The 26,462-nt window shown below is 40.1% G+C and overlaps 2 protein-coding genes across 2 annotated transcripts in view; one reads left to right on the top strand and one right to left on the bottom strand.

Moving 5' to 3' along the window:
- The window catches only part of SYCE3 (synaptonemal complex central element protein 3), a 64,350-nt gene that overhangs the window by 31,940 nt on the left and 5,948 nt on the right, over positions 1 to 26,462 (top strand). The window lies entirely within an intron of this gene.
- On the bottom strand, positions 1,167 to 24,251 carry LOC134575049 (Y-box-binding protein 3-like). Its single transcript, XM_063434186.1, has 9 exons — positions 23,987 to 24,251; positions 20,059 to 20,122; positions 19,303 to 19,336; positions 17,299 to 17,388; positions 16,258 to 16,380; positions 6,605 to 6,696; positions 5,536 to 5,716; positions 4,837 to 4,921; positions 1,167 to 2,785 (listed from the first exon to the last, which is right to left on the bottom strand). The coding sequence occupies exons 1-8, from the start codon at positions 24,084 to 24,086 to the stop codon at positions 4,862 to 4,864; spliced, it is 744 nt and encodes a 247-aa protein (XP_063290256.1). The 5' UTR covers positions 24,087 to 24,251; the 3' UTR covers positions 1,167 to 2,785; positions 4,837 to 4,861.

The following is a 26,462-nucleotide window of genomic DNA, read 5'->3' as shown; positions in this document are numbered from 1 at the left end:
TGAGAAGACGCCAGCGTCCATAGGAAAAGCATTGAGAATGCTTTCCTGTGGACTGGCTGAATGCGTGCGCGGCTCGTGCCACGCATGCGCATTCAGCCAATGACGGGGAAAGGAGGAAGAGAGTCCCCAGCGCCGAGGGAGCCCGGCACTGGAGAAAAGATAAGGGATTAAGCCCTTCCTCACCCTAGAGCCTGGTGGGAGGGGGGCCATGAGGGTGGGGGGGACCTAGAGACTCTATAGAGCCAGGAAAATGAGTATGTTTTCTTGGCACTATAGTGGTCCTTTAATGTTCATTATGAATTATAATTAAGGAAGAGGAGTGCCTCGGTGAAGCGCTATAAAAGTGATAATCAATGGAAACAGTCTATAGTGATATTGTTAAATACCCAATATAAAGGAATATACCTTTAAAATAGTTTTCTTTCTTAGGGGTGTCACTATATATATCACTATAGACTGTTTCCATTGATTATCACTTTTATAGCGCTTCACCGAAACACTCCTCTTCCTTAACTATCTGTATGTTAAAAGATAAACCACAGTGTTATAGCAGCTCATTCTATTTTGTTGTCTATACAGATTTATAAAAACCTGAACTAAAAGTAGTACAGGTACATCATTGTTTATATAATGAATTACAAGTTCACAACCAGGAATGAGAAAGATGGTGAAGGAGGTTGCAGATGTTGAGGTGGAAGATAATTAGGGTATGGATACGCTTGGCTGCATCTGGTGTTAGAGGTAGATGTGAGGTATCTTTCTGGAACTGACATGTTGGTGATTGACTGGATAAGAGGAGTGAAAGTTGTGATTGAGAACATCAAAGTTGCAAGCCTTTGTGTAAATTTGATAACAGCATCTTTGACTGAAAGGAAGACTGAGTGTAGAATATTTGTTTTAAATGAAGAAGGACAAGAAACTCTGGTATGGAAAAATTGCTGAGTGACCAGTTTAGTAAATGTTTCTCAGAACAGCACCGCCCCTGGCCACAAACCTAAAATTAAAGTGTCCATATTTGTCCATTTGAAATGTTGGGATATATGTTCACTTCGTGATGGCTTTCTCAGATGCTATATGGAGCATTTATAGTCTGGTATATGACTGTTGGGTGCTGTGGCGGATATATAGGTGTTGCACACTTGTAAATGAAACACAAACACATAACCTTTGTTTCAGACGTTTATGTTCTTTCACATCTATTGTTTTTTTTTCCCAAAAGCATCTGTGGATTATATTTATGAAAAAAGCAAACATGACAATATTGTATCTGTGAACCAGGGTCGGTAATTGGGCCATGATGTCATCAGATATGCAACAGCAAAAAGGGGAGAGTTTTTTCCCTCTGGTGAAATTTACTGATGTAAAAAAAGAACGCATATAACAATCTGCTTTAAGGGCGACTGACTCATGTTCCAGTAGCAAGAAATAACTTTTTAGTTTTTTTTTTACAAAATTATGATATTTATCGTATACATGTGCTATTTTACAATGCAAAGAATCAATGTGGACATGTTACTGGACATGACTGCAATGCAATATATTTATTACACTTTGCATTTTGATGGTTGCTGTGTTGTTAATTTCTTTGGAATCTTTATGTTCATATCATTCCATGACACTTGCAGCCAGTGTGCATGTATCTGTGCATCCTCACATGGGTGAGTGCAGGATTTTAAAAAAAAAAAACACCAATGACTTAAAAACATTATATGGTGAAGACCTGGAGTCAAAATATTAAGACATAATGGCTACATATTCTATAGTGTATCCGGTTATACTGAAAGCAGCAGCATTAATGTGTGCAGACGGCAATACATAATGAACAGAGACCACAAAGCACAGATGTGGTGATTGTACTTTCTCCAATTGTATACATAAAACAGATGAGAGGTGATTCCACTTGATCTATAAAAACAAATGAGGTGCCATAGTGCTCACTGTTTATAACCTTTTTTGCATGCAATTAATTAAATGAATGTGTCTCCTGATATGAGCTCTACCATTGATCCTGTAAGTTTTTAATTCATTGCATGCAAAAACAAATAATATACAGTGAGCAGTGTACTATGGTACCTATATTGTTTTTATAGGTCAAATGGAATCACCTCTCGTCTGCTTTATCTACAAGTGGAGAAACTACAATCACCAGACCGGTGTTTTGTGGTCTGTCTTGATTATGTTTTGGCATCTGGACACATCACTTCTGCTGCAATGTGTTTTCAGTGCTACTGGATACACTAAATAATATTTAGCAATTTAGTCTTCATCTATTGACTCCGGTTATCATCATGCTGTTATATTTGTTATTGTTCTTTTTTTTTTTTTTTTAACTTAATTTTTCAAAAGTATTGTCTGGTTGGTTTCTGCTGTATTAGAGCATTATATAGGTGGTCTCTCCCTTACTGTTTTAGTGCAGAAATGTATTTATTAAATATAATTATCAGTATTGGACAATGTCTCTCATACCATACCATGAGTACACAAATACAGCATGCCTAAGAGGAAGCAGACTTCAGGTAAGTAACATTTTAAATCTATCATTTCGCTAGCAACTTCACTAGCACAATGCATAGATTCAGTTTTAATACATACCCAAATTTGCCCTTGGTATTTGCATGCATGGACACAAAATATGAGTGTACTTTTGTTGTGAAATCCAAACTGAGGAGCATAGGAGATGTATATGTCATCTCTCCCAATTAATTGGCAACTGTAGCATTTTCAAAAAGTAGTAAAAGTTTGTGGCCCTGTCTTGATGTCCATCCTTTCTCAGCTCACATTATGCCTGCAAAGGAAACAATAATATCAGCACGTTGATAATAATTAGCATGAACCTCATTTTAAATGGTTTTGAATTATGATGGTTCTGTCATTGTTTTTGAAGAATGTTTATGAGTTCTGCATTCTGGCAGCAGGGGTTGGAAGTGCTGTCTGGGGTTTTGTTAAATCAGCGAATTCCTTGTGGCAAGTATTCAACTCCAACTAATTAATGTCACCATGGCAACATGTCACATTGCATTTTAATATAAATAATTAATACTTTAATGTAACTAATAACACCCACCTCAATTCAAATTTGGATCCACAGATCTCCACTCCCACTCAAATGACTGGCAATATCACAGATACTAACGTCAAAAGATCCAGCACACCTTATCTTAGCGAAGCTGTGATGCCTTTATTATAACATCATTAAATAGCAACGTTTCAAACGAGCGTATGGCTTGATCTTGATTGAAATGTTGCCTCTTTATGAGGGATCTATGCTGAATCTTTATAGGCTGCATTTATGTTTTGCCTGACGGAATGCAGAATTTATGTGTTCCTGCCTTGTGAAAAATTACAGCCAAGGCAAATCTACTTTTACCATGATACCTCTCTTCTACTGTGACATTCTAATGCAAGCCCCAAGATGAGTTTAATCAATCTAACAGTAAGACATTTTAAACACTACTTTATTCATAAATGGAATGAAAACAATGTGGTTGTATATACTATTCTGCTTGCTATTTAAAAACCCTATGTAGCAATACTTCTTACAGAGGCCATAAATATACAGATTTTTTTTTAAATGAAATATACAAAAATAATAAGATAAACATAGAAACATAGAATGTGACGGCAGATAAGAACCATTCGACCCATCTAGTCTGCCCAATTTTCTAAATACTTTCATTAGTCCCTGGCCTTATCTTATAGCTAGGATAGCCTTATGCCTATCCCACGCATGCTTAAACTCCTTTACTGTGTTAACCTCTACCACTTCAGCTGGATTTTGTTGCTGGTCTGGAGCCACTGACTCAAACTGGTTTTCCTTGTTTTCAATCTCACCAGTTGGTGGAAGTGGTCTGGTTTGATTCATAGGTCTACCCCAAGAAGGAGTACAAAATAAGTATTATGATACTATACATATGTTTTTTTTTACATTCAGTATCCTCTCTATAATGGCATTGTTTTTATTAGGTGTGACTTGTGGTCCATATCTTTTTACCAATCTGCATTAAAATAACCTGTTTTTTATAGTGGCCAAATTTTGTGAAAGTCATTAGATTGCCAACTCATTCAAAAATTACATCCACTGCCCTCTCAGTAAAGTAATACTTCCTGATATTAATTTTAAACCTTTGCCCCTCTATAGAATTATAGCTCTTCTTATAACTCGTATGACGTTAATGAACTGGTGTCACTTAATAATATGTACTATACTTGAAACTACATATGTGGGGGTAAATATCTGTATCTATTTTATATATATATATATATATATATATATATATATATATATATATATATATATATATATATATATATATATATATATATTATGGAAAGGCTGTGGAAGGAGCATATTACATTTATAATAAAAATTTAACGGGCTAATAGAAACCTCTTCAATTTGACCTATATGCGTCAGAATGTAAGCTCACAAATGATCTTGCTAAGCATTTTGTATCAAAGTTACTGTTTTTGCTACAGTGTGAGCTCACATGCAATATCCTTTGTTCCCTTTGTATCAGTATATGTTTACTATTTGTCTGTATTCCCTCTATTGTACAGCACTACTGAATAAATGGCTGCTATGTAAATAACAGATACAAAATATATTATATAGAGATTCTGAAAACATAGGGACAGATATAAAGATTAGTAATACGTTAAAATCGGTGGCCAGACATTTTTAACTACTCTCAGTTTCCAAGCTATTGTGTTCTGGTTAAGCGATTGATCATCATCTCAGTTGTTTAGCAGTCCCTGAACTGTCTGGTCCTGAAATTAATTGGACAAAGGCACAGAACAACTTCAGTTTTTGTAATTGTAGCCGACTGTCTCACTTACATGATGGAAGATCAGGTCACTCAGATTACACAGCATTGCTTTTCTCACCCACTGGCACAGGCTTCTCTGCAGGGGTTTCAGCCAACTACACGGCATAGAAAAGCCATGTTATTCCAACTCGAATAACTAATATACAAGTTACACATGTAGCTTTGAGGTAAACGTTAATATATTTTCAGTAAAAAAAAAGCTTTCTTTTTCATAGAACTCTAGACTGTAAGCTCGTTTGAGCAGGGTCCTCTTCAATCTATTGTTCCTGTAAGTTTTTGTCATTGTCTCATTTATTGTTAAACCTCCCCCTCTTGTACTATTGTAAAGCACTATGGGATTTGTTGGCGCTACATAAATGCCAATAACAATAATAATAATACAGCTGGCTTGTGCTTTTCACTGTATCTGCCTAGTTTATTTTCATTTATTTGCATTGTGTTTTACTTTCCTTTTATAATAACTTTGTATTGTTCTTGGTTTTCTTATGTTCTTGGTTTCAAGTGAGTCTGTTTTATCTTTCTCTCAATATGTGTGCTTCTAACAGCTGTACAAATTGAAGCTGTTATTGCTGCCTATTTGTGTTTACTATATTCATATTTAGTTCGTACTGCTCACAAACAATATGGGACTGTGTGCCAGTTATGCTAAAGTTGTTCAAAAACTATGTTACTACTACTAATAGTTACTCATAATGTGTGCACACATTACCTTGGTTGACTCCTTGTTCCCCTGTGGTGGACCACTTGGTTGGTTGGGTCGACGCCGGTAGTTGTATGGTCTTCTGAAGCCACGGCGATTTTGTTGCTGGTCTGGAGCCACTGACTCAAACTGGTTTTCCTTGTTTTCAATCTCACCAGTTGGTGGAAGTGGTCTGGTTTGATTCATAGGTCTACCCCAAGAAGGAGTACAAAATAAGTATTATGATACTATACATATGTTTTTTTTTACATTCAGTATCCTCTCTATAATGGCATTGTTTTTATTAGGTGTGACTTGTGGTCCATATCTTTTTACCAATCTGCATTAAAATAACCTGTTTTTTATAGTGGCCAAATTTTGTGAAAGTCATTAGATTGCCAACTCATTCAAAAATTACATCTGTGGCCCATTCTGCTAATATTATGAAATATATACAACATGTATAAAACAAAATAATAATAATAATTCTACTCTTCCTAGTGTCTGTAGGGTCTCATTTGCACTAAAGAAGGCTTTCTGCAGTTTGATATTAATGAGGACTTCATTTAGGTCCTGACTATTTTGCAAACTCCTAACCTAAAGTTTAGAACGGTATGTGGCCATCTATGGTAAAATGCTGGACAACACTGATGTATGTGATACAAAAAGTGAGCTGAAACTAAAAAATAATAATTAAAGGGACACTATAGTCACCTGAACAACTTTAGCTTAATGAAGCAGCTTTGGTGTATAGAACATGCCCCTGCAGCCTCACTGCTCAATCCTCTGCCATTTAGGAGTTAAATCCCTTTGTTTATGAAACCTAGTCACACCTCCCTGCATGTGACTTGCACAGCCTTCCATAAACACTTCCTGTAAAGAGAGCCCTATTTAGGCTTTTTTAGTGCAAGTTCTGTTTAATTTATACTAAAAAAAAATAGAATACCATAAAAATCTATATTAAACAATAAAGTATGGGTAATAAACACATTTTGAATAGGGAAACAATTTATATGATGATTATGAAATTATATTGTGGGCAGGGACCTATATAATGACATGCTCATGTGCTTTGGATTTTCTACTGACAGACACCTACCGGCGGTATCTTGGACGGTAGTTAGCCGACTGACGCATGGGTTGCTGGGTTTGAACAGCTTCGGGTAATCCTTCTTTCACTTCACCTTCTCTCTGTAGAAAAATATAATTTCAGAAATTAACACTTTTTAGATCCACAAACAAATTGATAGTGTACACTATATGTTAAACTGCATTTTAGTGTGCTTGCAAGCTGCCCAGTCTTGCATTTTAGTGTATTTTGGCAGCTGGTATTAATTACATGTAGTTAGCAGGTGCTCTTATTAGGTTTAGTGGCTAAATATTACTTTAATTAACAAATCGTATGAAGACACTGAACTTTCCTCATAGAGATGCATTGGTTCAATGCATCTCTTTGGGGAGATGCTGATTGGCCAGGATGGCATTTGGCTCTGTCCCCAGCCCAACTCCTTGGCTGAGATCATCAGAATTGACAATCTCAGACAATCCAATGCTTTCCTCTGGGAAAGCATTGATATTGGCTGAAATCATAATTTCCTATGATGCCAGCCAAGGAGGCAAATCAGGGGCAGAGTCAGCACCAGCAGACTAGAATAAAGGTACAATGTTATTATATTTAGGGTGGTAAGGGTGGGCCAGGGGGGGCTAGATAAAGATTTTAACAGTATAGGATCAGGAATACATGTTTGTGTTCCTGACCCTATAGTGTTCCTTTAATGTAGCCATTTTTAAAGGAGCACTGTAGAGTCAGGAACACAAACATGTATTCCTGATCCTATAGTGTTAAAACCACTATCTAGCCCCTTGGCCCCCTTTGCCTCCCTAAAGATAGTACAATCTTACTTGTATTCAAGTCTAAAGCTGCTGCCTCTGCCTGTGAACTTCCTCTGACCTCTGACATCATCAGAAGTGGTGGCCTGATCCAATCACAATGCTTCCCCATAGGATTGGCTGAGACTGACAAGGAGGCAGATCAGGGGCAGAGCCAGCATGATTCAAACACAGCCCTGGCCAATCAGCATCTCCTCATAGAGATGAATTGAATTAATGAATCCCTATGAGGAAAGTTCAGTGTCTGCATGCAGAGGGAGGAGATATTGAATGTTTGGATGCATTTTAGGCATCCATGACCCAGGAAGGATCTCTAACAGCCATCCGAGGAGTGGCCAGTGAAGTTATCACTAGGCTGTAATGTAAACACTGCATTTTCTCTGAAAAGACAGTGTTTACAGCAAAAAGCCTGAAGGTTCTACTCACCAGAACAAATTCAATAATCTGTAGTTGTTCTGGTGACTATAGTGTCCCTTTAAAAAATATCAAAGTGAACCTGTTATAATTTCAATTGTTGTGTATCTTCATAAAGTAGTACAACATGTCTAACATTTGTATAATATGGTATTTTCATCAAACAAGAGTCATGAAATAGTTCTAATAAAGCACCTTCATAGTAACAAACTGCAGAATTTTGATAAATTTAAATATGTAGATTTGTGGGGAGGAACAAAATCACAAAACATTTATCACGTTCGCCAATGCCGGGGGGAAATGAGATGCCACAAATAACAAATACTTTGTACTCTCTCTAGACCATCACTTTTATTTAGGGGAAGTAAATGGGTCACTGGTAGTGATGTCGCGAACATGAAATTTTCCGTTCGCGAACGGCGAACGCGAACTTCCGCAAATGTTTGCGAACGGGCGAACCAGGCAAACCGCCATAGACTTCAATAGGCAGGCGAACTTTAAAACCCGCAGGGACTCTTTCTGGCCACAATAGTGATCGAAAAGTTGTTTCAAGGGGACTAACACCTGAACTGTGGCATGCCGGAGGGGGATCCATGGCAAAACTCCCATGGAAAATTACATAGTTGATGCAGAGTCTGGTTTTAATCCATAAAGGGCATAAATCACGTAACATTCCTAAATTGTTTGGAATAACGTGCTTTAAAACATCAGGTATGATGTTGTATCAATCAGGTAGTGTAAGGGTTACGCCCGCTTCACAGTGACAGACCAAACTCCCCATTTAACGCACTGCAAACAACCGCAAACAGTCCATTTGCACAACCGCAAACTCCCCATTTGCACAAGGTTGGATACCAAGCTAGCCATGTCCCGTTCCTTGTCCTCACTGACAGTGGCGTACACACAACCCATGGGGCCCCGGTGCGAAAACTGATCCGTGGGCCCCCCCGCGCGCTTACTCTGTGCGGGCTGGGGCCGCAACACATGGCGGCGGGCACCGGGTCGCAGGGCTGCGACCTGTGTGACCGCGGTATGTACGCAAGTGCATGCATAAACACATACACTTAAAGGACCACTACAGACACCCAGATCACATCAGCTCAATGAAGTGGTCTGGGTGCCAGGTCTCTAGTTTTAACCCTGCAGCTGAAAACATAGCCGTTTCAGAGAAACGGCTATGTTTCACTGAGGGTTAATCCAGCCTCTAGCGGCTGTCTCATTGACAGCCGCTAGAGGATTTTTCTGCGATTCTCACTGTGAAAATCACAGTGAGAAGACGCTGAACGTCCATAGGAAAGCATTGAATAATGCTTTCCTATGGGCGGTTTGAATGCACGCGTGGCTCTTGCCACGCATGCGCATTCGGAGCTGAGAGGCGGATCGGGGCGGAGAGATTCCCAGCGCCAAGGGAGTCCGGCGCTGGAGAAAGGTAAGTGCTTAAGACACACACACTCTCATGAACAGACGCACACATTTACTGACAGACACACACTCAGTGACAGACATACATACACACTCACTAACAGATGCACACAAACATACTCAGTAACAGACACACACACTAACACACACTCTAACACACACACACACATTAACATACACTCACACACACACTCTAAGACTAACACACTAACACACACACTAACACACACAATCTAACACTAACACACACTCACAAACACACACTAACATACACTCACACACTAACACACTCACACTATAACACACTCACACACACTAACATACACTCACACACACTAACACTCACAAACACACACTAACATACAAACACACACTAACATACACTCACACTCACAAACATACACTCACACTCACAAACACACGCTAACATACACTCACACTCACTAACACACACTCACACACACTCACACTCACAAACACACACTAACACACACTCTAACACACACTCACACACACTCTAACACACACTCACACACACTAACATACACTCACACACACTAACATACACTCACAAACACACACTAACATACACACACACTCACTAACACTAACATACACTAACACTCACAAACACATTTTTTTTTAAATCCCCCCAGCCTCCTTACCTGTGGGAGAGCTGAGGGGATTCCCTGGGGTCCAGTGGTGCTGCTGGGCTCCTGGGGGGGCGGTCACCCGGCGAGCAGTCAGGCGGGCGCGCGAGGGAGCACTGTCTCCTGTGTGCTTCCTCTTCAGCTCCCTCGCGCGCCGCACTGATACCGGAGCCGGAAGATGACGTCATCTTCCGGCTCCGGTATCAGTGCGGTGCGCGAGGGAGCTGAAGAGGAAGCACCTAGGAGACAGTGCTCCCTCGCGCGCCTGCAGGACCGGCCAGCCGGGTGACAGCAGGGCCAGCCTCGGGGGGCCCTGAGGTGGCCGGCTCTTGGGCCCCCCAGGAGAAGAGGCTGGCCCAGTGACATACATACCGGGGTCGCAGGGCGGCCGGGCCCCCTGGTGGGCCGGGCCCAGTCGCAGCCGCGACCCCTGCGACCCCGGTATGTACGCCACTGCTCACTGATGTCATTGAAGTCTCTTCCTCCACCCAGCCACGTACAACACCAAGGGTCCCCGAAAAGGTGACAACAAGCCCCCTGTATTTTTTTTTTTAAATGTACACTACTGTTACACCTGAAATGAGTTGCACTGGTGTGACACTGTGCCCTGGCAGGCCCTGAAACGCACACGTGTGAAGGAAACTGACTGCTATTATATTACAGTCAAAAAAGTTTTTTTTTTTTTTTTAAATGCAAGCTATTGTGACACCAGATATGAGTGGTGGCACTGGGCAAGTGGGCACAGTATACGCTGTGAGCCTGACACACACGCTGGCAGGCAAGCAGGCAGGCAACTGCAATTAGATTACACAGTAAAAAAAAAAATAAATAAAAGCAGACTGATGTTCTAGCCCTAAAAAGGGCTTTTTGGGGTGCTGTCCTTACAGCAGAGATCAGATGAGTCCTTCAGGACTGTAGTGGACACTGAATACACTAGCCTAGCTATCGATTTCCCTATTAAATCAGCAGCAGCTACACTGTCCCTCCTCTCACTAAGAATGCAGCTTCCGGGGGGCGGGACCTAGCTGTCATGGAGGAAAGACGCACTTCGTGTGAGCTCCCTCAATATCTCACTTTAAGCAGCTATCAACAAGCGAATTTCACCCCAGCAGGGGATGAACCAGCAATGTTGCTCCTACCTGACCGACCCGACATGCTTAATAGCGGTCAGCAACTCGACAGAGTCTTACCTCCAAGTGGCAAGTGTGGCCTGGTGATCACCGGGCGGGAAAGGCGGCCGATCTCCCGATCCTGGGATGCCCAGGAGCAGCTACTTCCTGGCAGGAGCTTCGTTACCCCCCCCCCTCGGACCGGTGGGGGTTATCCCGGTCCACCCCTGAGGGGCTGTCTGGAGCTAATGGACGCACAGAGCACAGCCGCCCAGGTTGACATACTCATCTGCGACTCTCCCAATATGGCGGCAGCCGCGTGTCCTCCTGGTACCAGCAAAGCATGGCAGGATATTGAGTCTAAGCTGGACAGACTCTTTAATCAATTTTGGAAGCAAATAACAAGCAGGAAGCCCCAACAAGCTCCACCACAGCTAAGCGAAGCAGTCCCCATTAAAATCCACCAACGCAAAAGGCATCGAAGACGGGACCGGAGGCACAAACAGAAATGCAGAGCCTGCCCCACGTCAATCACTCGCCTCCACCTTAAGCCACCACAATCCCGCACCAAACGTGAAGCACCACCGGGACAGATCCGACCACCCGACAAAACAAGCTTCCACCACCTCAAGCCGCGAACCCGGCACTCAGCCAGAGACTTGCCTTTGTTGGTCCAGGTATGAGGGACTCCCAGGGTCTGCACCTGGCGCCCAGAAAGGATCGGATGAGCACAAGCAGTAAACAGCAGCCTGCCAAGCATGTCCCACTATAGCCGATCCTTCACACCATGCCTTTGATCACATGAACTGCTCTCTGCACATTAACTAATCGTAAAGTAGCAAGCGTTTAAACATGTCATTATTTCACCTCCTAAAGAGTTTATTGTCGTAGTTCCTTACATGCCTTTACCTTAACCGTTCATGTATTATGTTATTCACTAGTCTCATCTCATGGGGCGACTCACACTTGATTTATAACTAGTGGTGGAGCTGCTGATATAAATACACAGTTGATAACGTGCAAGCTACACCCTAAACATGACAGCCATCTTTCAATACAATGTACTGCTATATACTCATACCCTCAGTGCAACTAGCCATGATATACGCACGTTCAGCCTAGCATGCTCAAATAAGCACACTTCTGTCTAAAAAAAAAAAAAAAAAAAAGAATGCAGCTTCCGAATGAATCTAAAATGGATGCTGTCCAGGAGGTGGGAGGGTCTGGGAGGGAGGGTCTGCTGCTGATTGGCTGGAATGTGTCTGCTGACTGTGAGGTACAAGGTCAAAGTTTACTCAATGATGACGAATAGGGGGCGGACCGAACAGCCGAACCATCCGTGGCGAACAAGCTATGTTCGCCGGGAACTATTCACCAGCTAACTATTCGGGACATCTCTAATCAGGATAGATGCCTCTGGAATGGGAGGTACGGGTTGAGATGTACCAGTGTCTCAGGGGCCAAATAAGCATTTCTGGACAAAAGTGTCTGATGGGCCTGGGCAATCTGGTCCATACGGTGATCCTGTTCTTAAAATCTTGCCTCATAGGAGGCCATTTGCTGTCCTAAACCTGCAGGGCCCATGGTCCTATCATAATGTCATGATGTAATACACCAACATGCAGAGTTTAGGATAGCAAGGGACAAGACTAGGATATAACTTATTACCTGGACTTAGAATGGCCAGACTAAACGTCAGACAGAGATAAAGCGTAATCAGAAACGAGACGAGGTCATGGTAACAGAGAGACTACGAAAATGAGAACAAGCCAGAGTCAGGTAGATGGTAATCAGTCACACGGGCAAACAAGACAGGAAAGGGTTAAAGATAAATTCAGAGTCAAGAACAAAGCCATGGTCAATACCAAAATAAACAAAATAGATAAAGGAACGCACTAAAGGGTACTGACACAGAAACCACGATAGGACAAAGTGGATAGGGCTAGGGAAGTTTAAATATCCTTTAACATTTGATTGGCCCACGTCATGCCTATACCCCCAAAACGTTAGTGTGTGGGGGTGCTGGAATGACGTGGGCCAATGGGAGCCTGAATCAACTTTTGGCTCCCACTGCCCCTTTAAGGGTGAGCTCGTGACTCGAGCCGTGCGCCTAGTGCCAGGCGGGCCACGTGACCGATAACTGCGGTCAGTGCACGCGGCTAAGTCAGAAGAGGAGATCAAGCTGCATGCGGCTCGTGTGGAGGCAGGAGTGATCCAGCCACACGCGGCTCAAGCTTAGGAGCCAGGTCGGTCCCAGGATAAGGTAAATACAGCCACAACCACTTATCCCAATCACACACCTTTCCTAACGTCCTATCCCATTAAAAGCATATTACCGTGTATTTAATAAAACAGATAGACCCCCTACTTCATCCAGGTTACCGATCGATGGTTCGATATTCTGAGCCCTCTCTGATTTACTGTACACGACTATTCGATATTCCTACAAATTTTTATATAGCATTTTATGTTTGTTTGAGACTACCTTAAAAATATTGGATATCGCTAAAAATCATGATCACTATATACTTTCTCTACAAACCTCTAAAACGAACCAAACGACTCATCCATCCGCTAGACCACTTTATCCCACTTAGAACTAGTGGCCAGTTAAAATACTTGACTCTTACTTACCCACACACAGTAAGTACCCACACACAGAAAGTCATGCCACACACATTTCACCACTACTCTCACTGAATCCCTCTGACTATGGCTAAATTCATCTTCTACATCAGAACACTACTCCTAAGATTGGGTTGTATCCATGTCTCGGGTCTTTCATTTAGAACACTCCTTCAACACTGACACTCCAGTGCATATTATTAAAAGATTGGGCAGATGGAAATCCTCAGTCTACAACTGATATATTCCTCATCCCGAGAAAGAAATGAGGAAAGCTTTTAAAAGTTTGGCTTTGTAAATTTGATGCAATAAGTGTGTTTTTCTTTAATACCTTTTCACCCTCTTTGCATGAACCCGATTTACATATATTACTAATATGTTTCTGAACATATATATTATATTATTCACTCACTCTCTGGGCCGGCCTAAGACATCATGCTGCCTAGGTCCAACGATAAATGACTATGGGGGATAATGTATAATAAACACAGGTTACTGGCTATGGGGGGGATAATGTATAATAAGCACAGGTTACTGGCTATGGGAGGATAATGTATAATAAACACAGGTTACTGGCTATGGGAGGGATAATGTATAATACACACTGGTTACTGTCTATGGGGGGATAATGTATAACAAACACAGGTTACTGGTTGTGGGGGGATAATGTATAATAAACACAGGTTACTGGTTGTGGGGGAATAATGTATAATAAACACAGGTTACTGGTTGTGGGGGGATAATGTATAATAAACACAGGTTACTGGCTATGGAGGATAATGTATAATAAACACAAACACACAAAAAAAATACAAAAAAAAAAAAGAATGCAGCTTCAGAATTAATCTAAATTGTATGCTGTCTAGGAGGTGGGAGGGTCTGGGAGGGAGGGTCTGCTGCTGATTGGCTGGAATCTGTCTGCTGACTGTGAGGTACAGGGTCAAAGTTTACTCAATGATGACGAATAGGGGGCAGACCGAACATCGCATATGTTCGCCAACTATTCGCCAGCGAACCGTTCGGGACATGACTAGTCACTGGCCATTCTCTGGTTAATTTATTTTGTTTTGGATCCTTAGGCATTTCTTATATATGTAAATATGTGTTTTGTGATGCTATTTTTAAACAGTATTTCTTTACAAATGTTATCATGCAATACGCAGGCTCTCCATTTGTATGTAAGAAAAAAAACAGATATAAAACTGTTTATGGAAATGTTTAATGCATCAGCTTATACTGTCCAGTCTTTAAAACTTGACGAGTCATTATTAGATCTTGGTCTACTTTATGTGATCTTGTCATTTGAGCTGTTCATCTTACTTGAAGTCTCCTCCTTTTTTCTTATAATCCCCGGCATCTGTCTCTCTCTCACAGAGTATGAAATTCTGAAGCCAAATTTAGACTTTGAACAGGAGCAGCTGTTCTGGTCTAGTCTCCTCCTACACTTAACTAACAAGGCAAGACTGGAGAGAGTTAAAATAGTGGAATTGTCACTATCACACATACATAGTTTTTCTTGATTGATGGTAGTTGTTCCTTTATGTCAAACTAGAACATGTATTCAGATATCCCATTGTCATTGTATGGTAATTCTGAGTGTTCTTTCCTTTTAATGTAAAATTTATTTTTTAATTCCTTTTTGTTCGTTAAAACTATTCTGAAAAGAAATGTAGCAAAAAATATTCCCCCCCCCCCCCCCAAGAAACCCCTAAGGAGTCATATTTTTGTAGGGCCATCGTATCCATTCGTTGATTTTTTTAATTTTGGTTTCTCCAAAATTTGGAAAATATTTTTTTGATGAACTGATATTCATCTGAAAATATTGTTCATTTTTGAAATTCGGACTCTTGTTGTTGTCTGTATGGAATAAATGAAGGTGACAGTTACAAAATTGCAAGGTACCAATTTAGGGAGTTATCTGCTAAACTACTGAGAGATCAATCTTAAGAAAAGCCCTATTCTTAATTTTGATCTTTCAGCAGTTTAATAGAGAGCTCCCTAATTTTCTTACCTGATGTGGGAAAGCGAGATTTAAGGAACCAAAAATAATGAGCTGTCTGCTAAACAATGGAAAGATCAAAATGAAGAAACCCTTTTCCTTTATTTTGCACTCTCCATGTTTAGTAGATAACTCCTTAATTTGCTATCTTTATCAAAACAAATGGAAATTCAGATGCTTAAGAATCAACCGAATCTCAGATTAAATTTGACTTATTCCAAAACAAACTGCACAAGTCTATTTTTTGGCTGATTTCTCTACAATAGATTTGCCGATATCCCAAGTGGTCAACTATAGTCATTTCCCCCAAGTATTGCTCTGCGAGATCCATCCTAACCCCAGTGTCTTTCACACACTGAAAAAAATGTCATGAGACTTTTCTTAGATATCCTTTTTAACTTTTTTTTAAGTGTATGCATGTGTCAGTATATTTATAACGTGGGCCTATGAAGATTCTGTGCAACTTAGTAAGAATCCACTTCATCCACTTCATCTAAATCATTGATTACGAAAAAAAAAAATTACAAACAAGTGTAGATGACAAAGTCTTATTTATGACTTTACGTCAAAATTAGAAGCATGAACTGCTATTGAGCTCCAGGTAAGATAAAATATGTGCTGGAATTCACTGACTCTTACTTACCTCCCTTGGTAGTCCTCTCCTGCGCCCATAGTAACCACGGCGATATCTGCGACGGTCTGCAGCATAACGACTACCTTCTACTGGTGCCCCTTTTGGGCCAGTCACATTAGCCGCTTCAGCACCCTGAAAACAAAGGTTTTAGTTAAGAAGATTACTTATTCATGCTTATACAGGGTTCTATATTGAAGTGGGAATTGTGAGATTTCAAAATTAAATTTAAAATTAAAGGCCAAAATTGCTGAATTCTCCAAGTCCGCTATTATTCCAGTTCTGCAATTTCAATTACCCACAATTTTCACTTTAGTAAATAATCTTGATAAGCCTCTTGTGAAAAAAATGACATACTATTCATCATCCACATGTGCCAATAGTAATATTGTAAACATAAGTCACGTTTGAAAGAGAATATGGTCTGATTACCTTACATTAATAATATCTTATTAATGATAATGTTACACCCATAACAGAATGGGATGTTTTCATTAGAGCAACATAACAAATTTAAGTACATCTTTCTTCCACACTTAACAAACCAGGTTTAATTCTCTTCATTCACTAAATCGAAAGCTGAGATGAGTCTTAAAAACTTTAGACCAAAATTAAAATTGTAAAAAAGATCTATAGCTGAACTGAGTTAGCATTATTTTCATTTTGGCTTGAGGGATCACTCCAGGCACCAAAGTCCGATGCCTGTCAGCTCTGCCCAGCGACTTCTGTCTGAAGCCTTGAGTGGAAATCACTGATAGTTTGAAAACATCAGCAGATACTTTCAATCTATCATTAGCTCTCCATTGACAAAATGGAGTGAGACAAATATATACATTCTTTTTTTACTCTACTTTGTGAATGGGGAGTAAGAACCTAGGTTTGGAGTCTTACCGTTCAAAAACGGTTTAAATTTCTTATAGTGCCTCGAGTGTTCATTTAAGAGATTCATCTCCCTAATTACTGTAATATGAACTTCCTGTTTGGAACCATAATATTTCGAAAGTAGATCAAAATTGATATAATTAGGTAGCAAATGGTGATATGGCTTCTTACCTTTTCCCCAGCAACTACGTCAAACTCCACCACCTCTCCATCCCCTACGCTCCGCAGGTATTTGCGTGGATTGTTCTTTTTTATCGCTGTCTGCCAATAAAAAGATCACAGCATGGCAAATACAAAGCATGTTAATATTTAGTTGTAAGACTACAAAACTGTATTCCTAACACAAAATTATTTCTATGCCTCCCCTCCTTCGCAGTCCCCCATCCCACCCCTGCAGCACTGAAAGGGTTAAATAAACCTTTTTTTTTCACTCACCTTTATCCAGCACTGAAGTCCCTCCCTAGCTCTGACTTTACCTCCTCTGACGTCAGCAATGATAGGCAACCTAGTGCGTGCGCATGCTTAGCGAGCTGCACGCTCAGGCCTGCCACCTTGGAAAGCATTGACTCAATGCTTTCCTATGGAGGATTTGAAGATGCTGAAAGTCCTCATGCAAAGCACTGCATTGTTTTACATTGCATGGCTAGGGTGGACAGGGACACTGCACCCAGACCATTTCAATGAGATGAAATGATCTGTCTGCCTTTAAGATCACATTTTTAGAACAGAACACTTTCATAAATCACCCCAGAATGTCATAAAGCTGAATGTAAACAAAACAATGATGGTTCTACTCTTATTGACACATAGAAGATTTACAGAAATTATACGGCAAATGAGAAATACAGCAATGTAAAAAAATGCATGACAGCACCGAGAGCAGAGAAAGGCAACCTGTGTCCATATTTTTTGCACAGGTGCTCATTCATTGTCTAAAAGCATTGAATGAATGAATGGTAACATCGACCTGTCTTGTGTGCTCTGTAGAAGATGAATGTCATCCAGCTTCCATTCAACCAGCAGGAGCTTTTAATGCACTGTTACAAATATCAGTACATTTAAAGCAATTGCTATTTTACTCCATAAATAATATCCTCAAAATTAGGCTATTAAGGCTTCTTTTTCCCTCCACCTGTTTCACTTTCCTTTTTGGATTTTTATTTATGACCTCATGCTCTTATTATGTTGTATGCTACACCTGCGTGGGTAATTATGCAGATTCACTGTATTTTTATTTTTTATTTTTTTAATTATACCACGAAAATCAATAAAAGTATTGAAAAAATAATTGATTATAAAATGGCTATAACCTCTGCGTATTACTTATGTTATACTGGCATTCATTACATGTTATCAGTACTGCAATGCTATAGCCTCACTTCAGTTAAACCACAAGCTTCACTTCATCAGCAAATCCGCCCTGTTAGACAGTGTGTGAGATGGGGACAGGTGTCGAACATGATCATAGGACAGCAGCAGTGGTAGGCAGGCACTATGCCATTCAAGGCACAGAATGCTAAACACACTCTGGAGTTTATCCAACAGCTCTATGTTTCTTTTCACTCCACTCCATACAGCAGAATATGTAAACTTTCCAGCTAATATTCCCCTGTAGTAGGCAGTTTGTATTCTAATATTCCTTTATTAGAATGAACTGTGACTGAAGAGTGTTTTGTGTTTCCTCACTCTTCAGGAAACATGCTTTTACTATGCAAGCATAACCCGTGTGTTACGTTAACCCCAAAAATTACTTCTTTCACGGGTCAGTGTAAGTTCCCCTCTCAAGTTACAGTCCGACAGATCTGGCTAGTGATGAGTTTTCTATTTTAGTTGATCGTTTCTAATACCTTTGGATGTGCAGCAAGAAGGGGCAGGGAATATTTTATGCCAGGAATGATAAATCAATCATTTCCTTAACCATAGTGCACCTGGTGCTTGTAGTTGTTATACTGTTTTTTTTTTTTTAATAGGTTGCATAATTTATTTATTTTTGATTGATGGTTTGCTTTGTTTTACAGATACATTGCAAGTGTATCCCAAATTTATCATGTTGTAAAATCTTAACGATAAAACAATACTGAATACCTGAAGGAGTTCTATGTATATATATTATTAAACATTAAAATAAATATGTCCTTGCAATGGAGCAACTTGCAACCCTGTTCGTTCACTCACCTGGTGTACAAACACATCTTCTTTGGTGTCATTCCTTAAATGATTACGAGAGGGTGCATGGAGACAAACAAAGAAATAGAATAGTCAGACCAACACATTGTAAAATTAATAGGCTTGTTTTGCTGTTAATGAAGAATTATTAACTCAATTACTAATCCCTGAATATAATTTGAAAGGCCTGGATGATATAGGGAGTGCCTGAAACACAAATCTGGGCATGATATACAGATATATAATTTCTGGCAGGAAACAGTGTTTACTGTATGTGCACTGTATGCACAACATAGTCAAAAAAGCATAAAAGCAGACTTCGTGCAAACACTTAGAAGTAGCTATGTGACTATTTTTATTTTATTTTCACCTCTGCTATATGTTACAAAAATGGTGTGCGATGTTATGAAGTGTGTTAAAACTTGTACGGAATTAAAGGGATTGTCAAGAGATATTGCCCAATATCTAACCCTTATGAACCACTGCAAAAGATGATCTCCTGAACGGTTAAAATTACAGGGACATGGCACCCACACCACTTCATTGAATTGAGATGGAGTATTTTGAGGGCCTATAGTGCCCCTTAAAGAGGATCAATTGTGGTGCCTAAGAGGTAGGAAGGCAAAAAAATTAAATAAAATCATACATTCGATTTGTGATGTTTTAACAAGAGAGAAGGTATAGATTTAGATCAAATATAAAAAGGCTTAGAAAACCATAAAATTAAATGTGCAGCTTGCAAAGTATAGCCATATAAAGGCTTACCGGTTTATGAATCCATAGCCATTTCTCACGTTGAACCATTTCACAGTTCCTTGGACTTTGGTAGCTAGAGGCAAAATAAGTAGAACTGCTTACAATCATATCTTGTCATACCCAACGCTTAAAGTGAAATAACATTAAAGATAAAATACAGCATTGATACCACGAAAATAACCCTAGTAATGCCATGCTGTGACAAGAAATATTACAACTGTTATGCAGGGTCATTCATTTTTTACTAAACCACCTTTAAAGGGACACTAGCAACAGAGCAACTACAGTTCTGCAAGAAGACACTGAACATTCTTCATAGTTATGCGTTGATTCAATACATCTCTATGAGGAGATGCTGATTGGAGCAGTGCGGCGTTATGCGTAATAGCCTCACAATGCTTTCCTATAGCATTGGATTGGCTGAGATCATCGTTTAATGATGTTAGCCATGGAGGCGGAGGAAGGTAGGGCCAGGCTGGCATAGAGTGGGAGAAAAGGCGAGTAAACTCACATTTTTACGACAAAGAGGGGGCCGGGGATTATTTTGTGTTCCTGACACTGTAGTGTTCCTTTAACTGACAGGTAACATTGTGGTTCCTATGGCAGCTGGAGTGTTAAGGTAGACTGCCCTTTGCTACTTTCCCTGGAGGGAGAATGAACAGCAAGAAATAGCTGGTATTATTATTATTGCCATTTATATAGCGCCAACAGATTCCGTAGCGCTTTATATAGGGTGCCTTATAAAAGGAAATGCACCAAGTGAGAGGGATGGCTACAGGAGAAGCAATGTCTTTGCTGTGCTCTCCCCCTGCATGAAAAGCAGCCTCTGAATATCATTCATGCTTGATATAATCCAACAGGTGGAGAAAGTGTGTGAACACGGCACGTTACTATAGCTTTGTAAGACTGAGGAAGAAGAGGCTGGTTATCTAGCCTGTCTCGTGTACCACTGAGTTATAGCCTCAGACATACCTTGTGATCAGCCTCCAAATCCCCAGAGTATATTGTGTTCCCATGCTGCTATTTGGCGTGTCCTGCTTTCAACACAGTGAGCCCGTATTTAATTTTCTGCTGTTCTGAGAATCCATTGTCTCATTGCTGGTGCCATGTTTGTGACAATATTTCCTAGGTAGCTATATTTGCCTACAGTGTTATTAGAAATTTTAGGTGACTTAACAATAGGATGTTATGTAACTAAAATGCACTTTAGAACAAGAACAATGTATCTTATTTACACAGTCTGATTTTTCGTCCGATGTGGAGGTCTAATGCGCACGCGTGGGAAATGTGCTAGTTGCAGGACATCAGAGGGGACGGACATCAGCACTGGGAAAAGGTAAGTAAATAAATAAATGGTTTTCAACCCTTTATTTACTGGGGGGAGGAGGAGGAGCGATAGTGCCAGGAATGCAGCTTTGTGTTCCTGGAACTAAAGTATCACTTTAAGTGCATCCACATTTATTATATATCATTTGTTTAGCAGAAATAGGGCTTTTATTTCACATCAAATATTTACATAATAAACATAATTTAATGAGTAAAATTTAAAAAAAATTGTGAGAAATTAAGAAAGTTTATTTACAAAGTCCTGTCCAATAAGTAACAACGATGCCCCCATGTACATTTTTTATGGGGTTTTGGAAAGTTACAGGGTCAAATATAGTGCCTGCCCATTTCATGTTTTACACATGGAACTTTGCCAGGTTGGTTTGCTTGGCTTATGTTGCATTTGAGACCATGTGGCAGCCCAGGATTACAAATTACCCCCATCATGGCATACAATTTGCAAAGGTTGGCAACCCAGGCTTTTCAAAATTGCATAATTTTAATTGTTTGGTCTAACATCTAAATCACAAATGCTGGCCCCATTTACTTTTCTTTTGTGTTTTTTTTCGCAAACAGGAATTCCATTTTCACAGGACATTTCATAATCCTGATATAAGTTAGTGCAATAAAGTCTCAGTATTTTTATTTCACATTTTCTCACAATAAAATTTTGCCCCCTTGTACTGGATTTCCAGGTTGTTGGTTTTTTTTTGGTAAGTCAGGGCCAAAAATATTAGATGCTATTTTCAACTTGGAAATTTTACAATATTATTTTCTGAGCCTATGTCACCTTTTGAAACAGTATGGCAGCTCAGAAAAGAAAATGTACCCCTATGACCCCTATTATTTTTTAAAAGAAGGCATTCCAAATGGGGTATTTTGAGTTGTTTGGTGTAGCCACTTTGTAATGGCTAAATGTAACATACATTGGGACAGGCTAAGGTCAGAGGATTCAGAAATCAGAGTAGTTGGTAAAACAAGCCAATATGTTGGATCAGACATCTGACAAAGAGTAATCAGGACAAGCTGAGGTCAGTAATCCAGAATACAATAAAGAGTCACATACAGAGTGTTCTGAATTAATAGTTTACCTCTGTATGGAACACTTTAAAATATTCAGACATGCATAGGCCAGGTAGAGATGGGCAGTAAGGGCAATAATGTGTAGAGAGGGGGGGGAGAAGGGGGTGGAGGATTCTACCAGGGAAGTGTCTTTTAAACTTCACTGATTTGGAGTGGTCATGGTGCCTGGAGCCTGTATACAGAGTTTAAAGCGGATTTGTATTTATTTAGATATTTTGGAAAGACTCCCAAAAGTAACATATCCAGTGATGGCCTGGTGGCCTCGGGATACAGGGGAACTTAGTTGTACTGGCCTGAAGTTGTCACTCATGATCGCAACCATCTTCACTTTGTGCATCCTCCTCATCTCCTGGCTTTATTTTCAGGAGCAGTGCCAATGATGTACTATTACGCATGCACTAGAGTACATCACTGAGGTTTATGGAGGATCCCTGGTCAACCTCCATAGATCAATGACTGAATTCAGACATTAATTGTGACAGCTGCTGAGATTAAAACAAAAGTAAACAGCAGAGTGGCTAGGCCTTTTGTCAACCCCAGATTTACCAGAAGACAAACTAGTCTTTAGATTTCATCTTCAATGCGACCTCCCTAATAGGAAATCATTATACAATGCTTTCCTATAGGGTTCTGGGTGACGCTGGATGCCGCACATGCGCATTAGGTCTCGCCCGTCGGTGCTGGACTCAGGTAAGTGACAGATGGGGTTTTTAACCCCTTCTGCACCAAGGGGGGCACTATAGTGAGCTATAATGCCAGCACAATAATGTTGTTTTCCTGGCACTATAGTTTCCCATTAATTCAATATTTTATTTTAAAATATTGTATATTAGGTCCATTTAAAATCCTTTATAGCTTTTATTTTTAGAATTATGATATAATTAAAAAAAAAAATCCCCATAGGTTACTGGTGGTTTTTAAAGAACATAGATCATTAGCTCTTTAAATCAAATTACTTACCTTTACAGTTGTGATATAAGGGTGTTTGCCTAACTCCTGGTCAAGATAGAATTAACAATTTGAATTTTAGTGCAAAGGGAATTCTTCCGGACAAACTCAGACACTCAAACGTCCCTAAAAATCTAAACTGTAGGAGTTACTCGTTTACTGGTTGGCAAACAAAAAAAACTTCCAAAGGGAGACATAAGCTTACTTGGAGTATTTTTGTTCCAGTATTTAGATAGTATTCAAAATTGAACAATTTGTTGTCACACAATCACAACTCACTGTTTGGAGAATAAACCCCAGTGAAGAAAAATAGAACATCAGGAAAAGCAACTGCCACAATCATTGTGGCAATTGTTAAACACATTAAGATACACGTTTGGAATTAAAAACGAAGACAGTGAGTAGAAGAACACATGTTGAAATCAGCAGAAACTAAAATAGAACATGACTAGATTCCTGAGCAGGATGATACGACACCAAAAAAAAAAAAAGAACAGTTAGTCAGCATGAAATTGACAAATGTTTTAGAAAATGCAGTTTTCGTTTGAGATGGGTTGCGCTCCACGTGCTTTTAACTCACCCAGTACTTTTCTCTCTACTTCACTTGGAACAGGGGGAGCAGAGCTTGGATCGGTTCCAGGAGTTTTGGGCTTTGGTTCCTCAGCTGTTGCGTCACTCATGACTGAGATATTGGTTTATTTCTCCTTTTCCCTGCTAAAATATTTTGGGAGAGAAGGGGGGAGAGGCAGCAAGGGCTGCAGATGGTATTTCGAGGGATCTCAAGCCTCGATCGTTCTTGTTCTTGGTTTTGTCACTGATCTTACTGACTTAAAATTGCTTTGCAAAACCTTTTATATGTATGGTGACCACCACTCCCTCCTCCCCTTTACCCTCTTAAAGAGACAGAGTGTTTGAATTCCTATTTTTCCTAGCTGGAGACATTCTAGGAACAACTGACTTTTGCTAATTATAGTGCACATGATGTCCCGTGAATCATTTTTACTATCTACAGATAACTGGTATATGCCATGCCTCTCAGTGCTTTGTCGTACACCAACTTTTAAAGCCACTAGATTTGTTTTATTTATATATACAGAAGAGGCATAGAAGCAAAAATAACAAAATCTACATTGAAGAGAGAGATTTTGTATACGTAGTATGAAGTTCAATCTACTTGTAATGATCATTCTAGTACAGATACTGGCACTACTATTTTATTACTAGTGATAATCACCTTGTTTAAGGCACATCTTATGGTTTTATTCCTTGTGCTATGTGCTGTAGTTAAATTTATTTCATACCACACTGCTTACTTCTGCACACTTTAGACCCGTCTACCCCTTCTAGATATCTGTACTCATTGCCAGTTTCAGTGCCTTTTGCCATACGACTCACCATTGGTAAGGGGTACTTCATTGATTTTCCATTAAATCAGATACAGGGCAGCACTCATTGTCTAAAAGCGCTTAGCTGATGCTCTCATCTAGTCAAAGAAGATCTGCTCAGCGCCGTGAACCCAGACTCAGGGCATAAAGGAAGACCCAGGTACGCTGTAAAACTGTTCTTAAATGGTTTGACTGTGTACTCTTTGAGGGTGGAATGGTACCATAACCACTACATTACACTGTAGTAGTTATGGTGCTTCAAGTGTTCACTTTTAAAACATTTTTAGGAATCACCCCTTCAGGGAAATCATAATCTATAACCATCAGTTTTACTTTATCCAAATGCTCGACAGTTTATCAGTTCTGTGTAACACCTCGGTTTCTGTTCTCCATACATACATTGATACTGGTAAACATATATACAGACATACATACATACATTCATAATGACATACAGACATACATTGATACTGGCATAAATACTGACAGACATATATGCATACAGACATACACACACAGAGCTCATTATTCAGCCACCCTCCTGTTTCTTACCTTTTCTTTGCAGGAGGGTGGTTGGAGCTGATGGGAGTCAGCGTGGCTCTCCCTCTTCACTGGCTCTCCTCCCGCGCGGAGTGAGCTGGGAAGAAGTTACATTTTCCTCCCAGCAGCACTTGTGTTGCGGCTGCATTTTTTATTTTTTTTTTAAACGGGCCCAGTCGCGCTATTACACAGCCACAACGCTGACCGGGCCCCTGAAGATATAGGGCTCATCGGGTGGCCCCAAGTGCGTGGACCCTATCAGCGTGCAACTGCACCGTGGCAGTTCCGCCGCTACATGAGGGGCCCGGGCGGCCGGGCCCCCCAGCCCATGACAACCGGCATGGTTGTCACCACCTGATGGCGACCCTGCTCACAAATACAGCAATGTGTAATAAATTGTTGCAGTTGTAAGCCAGCCCAACAAAGCTGTAAATTAAGCAGCTTATATCAACTTTGTCCATGTCTTACATGCAGCATGCAAACACTGCACTAACATGAACTGAGCTCTCTCTTCTCCCTATGTGTAAATTCATCGGTATGGCTTCTATGTTTATATAGCAGTCCCACTCACACTAATTGGAACTGCCTTGACGTTGGTAGGCGGGCATTCCCTCCAATGGCCATTGGAGCAACTAAATGACCTCCATTTGTCTAAATATACATAGGGATTAAGGAGAAAGCGCAGGCAACGTTTTTCTTTTCTTTGGTTTTTACTATATATTGGGGCTGATGTGTGTTGTAGTCCTTGCTGCTTAAGCGCAGGACTTCTCTTTTTGTAATTGGAACTGCTGCTCGATAACTACTTATCACATAACTGCTGGATTGAAGGTCATGGAATAATCAGACCCCCATAGTCCATAATAAGAGGGGTCCACAGCTACTAACAAGTGCTTGTTTGTGTATAATAAATGTATTATTTATAAATGGCATCAATAAATCGAGGGACAATTTTAACTATGCTATTATGAGGAAAAGGGTTCACATAACATTGTCAATAAAAATATTAATTGTTGGATGTATGTTTTCAATAAAGAGGCATGCAATGCATATATTTTGTGATATTACAAAGACTTATAGGGACACCACAAAACATTTCAGATCAAAATGATGAAGACATAGTGATAATTCTCA

The sequence above is a fragment of the Pelobates fuscus genome, chromosome 10, assembly GCF_036172605.1.
Source record: "Pelobates fuscus isolate aPelFus1 chromosome 10, aPelFus1.pri, whole genome shotgun sequence".
Classification (NCBI taxonomy): domain Eukaryota; kingdom Metazoa; phylum Chordata; class Amphibia; order Anura; family Pelobatidae; genus Pelobates; species Pelobates fuscus.
The sequence above is the reverse complement of the archived record's forward strand: the minus strand, read 5'-3'. Positions and strand labels throughout refer to the sequence as shown.

Coding starts and splice junctions, on each gene's coding strand:
- LOC134575049 (XM_063434186.1), bottom strand. CDS start 24,086: ATGAGTGACGCAACAGCTGAGGAACCAAAGCCCAAAACTCCTGGAACC. Junction 20,123..23,986: donor AGTAGAGAGAAAAGTACTGG/GTGAGTTAAAAG, acceptor TTTTGCCTCTAG/CTACCAAAGTCCAAGGAACT. Junction 6,697..16,257: donor GGAGAGGACTACCAAGGGAG/GTAAGTAAGAGT, acceptor ATTTTTCTACAG/AGAGAAGGTGAAGTGAAAGA.